The following is a 1,786-nucleotide window of genomic DNA, read 5'->3' on the forward strand; positions in this document are numbered from 1 at the left end:
CCTTGTCTTAATATAAGAAGACGCACGCATGACGACCGATGGAATGATGCAACTTCATGTAAATTATCTATGACGACTTAGTAAAATGATGTTTCAATTGATTAAACCCTAAACTTTTGCGTGACAATATGCATTTTATTGTTAAGTATATCTGGAAGGGGATTTAGACAGTTTGGTAAATTATCTATGAAGACTTAGTAAAATGATGTTTAAATTGATTAAACCCTAAACTTTTGCGTGACAATATGCACTTTATTGTTACGTATATCTGGAAGGGGATTTAGACAGTTTGGTAAAGTGAAAGGAAGTATTTAGATTGAATGGTGGATAAATATTAAACATAATATTAACTTTTTATCTTTACATAAATTTCCTCGAATATTACTTTATTTTCATTCACCGAACGAAAATAAACCGACAATAATGAGCCTTCAGGCATGGTGCTTAATATTGCCTTTGAACAGCATACATTATATTAGCACCTAGCACACCACACAACTCTGCATGCCTGCCTACAGCAGAAATCAATCTCAGTATCAGCCGATTGTTTCGAGACCGCCATGGATGTTGCAGGGGTGAGCTCGAGCATAAACATGTTGGAGTTGATTCGCCAACATTTGCTGGAAGTGGAGGACGATATTGATATTGACCATAATGGTATAAACCTTTACAACCAGCTGGCCAATGCCACCGTCCCTAGGGCCTCATGCGAAGAGAACAGCGGCAGATCAACATCCGAAATTGAAGGGAACGAAATTACGGAGCAAAACTACTCTACTTCTTCTGTATGCACAGGTAGAAGAAAGCCACAGCCAGAGGAGAGGGAGATTAGAGACATAAAGCGAAGCTGCCACAGAAACTTCAGAGGAGTCACGCAGCGCCCGTGGGGAAAGTTTGCTGCACAAATCAGAGACCCCACCAGGAAGCGCTCTCGTGTTTGGCTGGGTACTTTCAACACTGCCGAAGAGGCTGCGGTCGCATACGACCGCGCTGCGTTCAAGATCAGAGGAGCCAGGGCCCTGGTTAATTTCCCCCTGGCCCTCGCTTCCAACTCAGACAACGGATCGGTCGTAGGTCACTTGGGGCACGAGAAAAATAGAGAGACAAGAGATGCGGCAGGGAATTGGAGTGGAGGAGTCCGGGACTTCTGATCGCAGGATCTGCCAATGCATCTCACAATAAGTTATAACATGACAAGCAAAGGGGTTTCTTCTTGGCTGTTCTCTTTTACCAGGATGATGAAAAAGCGTTCGCGTGCTGGTAACGCATTGTTGTTTGGCAAACAATTGCTTTGGAAAACATGCTTAAATGAGACGATTTCACAATGGAGAGTTGTCTTGGTAAATTTTGAAAAGAATATTTATCACAGAAAACACAAATTTTTCTAGGGTTGGAGTTTATTGATGTGTAGTATAAAACCCTTTGTCTAGTGTAATACCCTTCGGCCTTTGTTCTGGTAGATTTTTTCTTTTATGTAGGAGGCAGCATCTTGGGTTGAATAACAATGAAGATATATATATATATATATATATATATGTGTTTTCTTCAATGTTTAATGGAGTCTCAGATCATTTATGATTTGAGCTAGATTCATGTTTCGACTTGGTGTCAAAGTGCTTGCGCTTTACCCTGTTCTCTTGTGTGAGAGACCATTTAGCCCAAGTTTAACGTTGAAGATCAATTTATTTTATTTCCTTCGATCTTTACAAAATTTTTATTTGCAAATTTTGATTGATATGCTTGAGTGGTTTTGATCTTCTTGAAATTGCGGGAGGGTGAGAACTTA

The 1,786-nt window shown here is 40.3% G+C and overlaps 1 protein-coding gene across 1 annotated transcript; it reads left to right on the forward strand.

Moving 5' to 3' along the window:
• Positions 1–560: 560 nt before the first annotated feature.
• Positions 561–1,151, forward strand: LOC149257773 (ethylene-responsive transcription factor ERF104-like). Its single transcript, XM_089387773.1, has one exon. It carries the CDS (start codon positions 561–563, stop codon positions 1,149–1,151), a length of 591 nt encoding a protein of 196 aa, XP_089243899.1.
• The last annotated feature ends 635 nt before the right edge of the window (positions 1,152–1,786 follow it).

This window comes from Pinus tabuliformis, chromosome 6 (genome assembly GCF_031772625.1).
Source record: "Pinus tabuliformis cultivar Carrire ecotype Pingquan chromosome 6, CPIR1, whole genome shotgun sequence".
NCBI classification, from domain to species: domain Eukaryota; kingdom Viridiplantae; phylum Streptophyta; class Pinopsida; order Pinales; family Pinaceae; genus Pinus; species Pinus tabuliformis.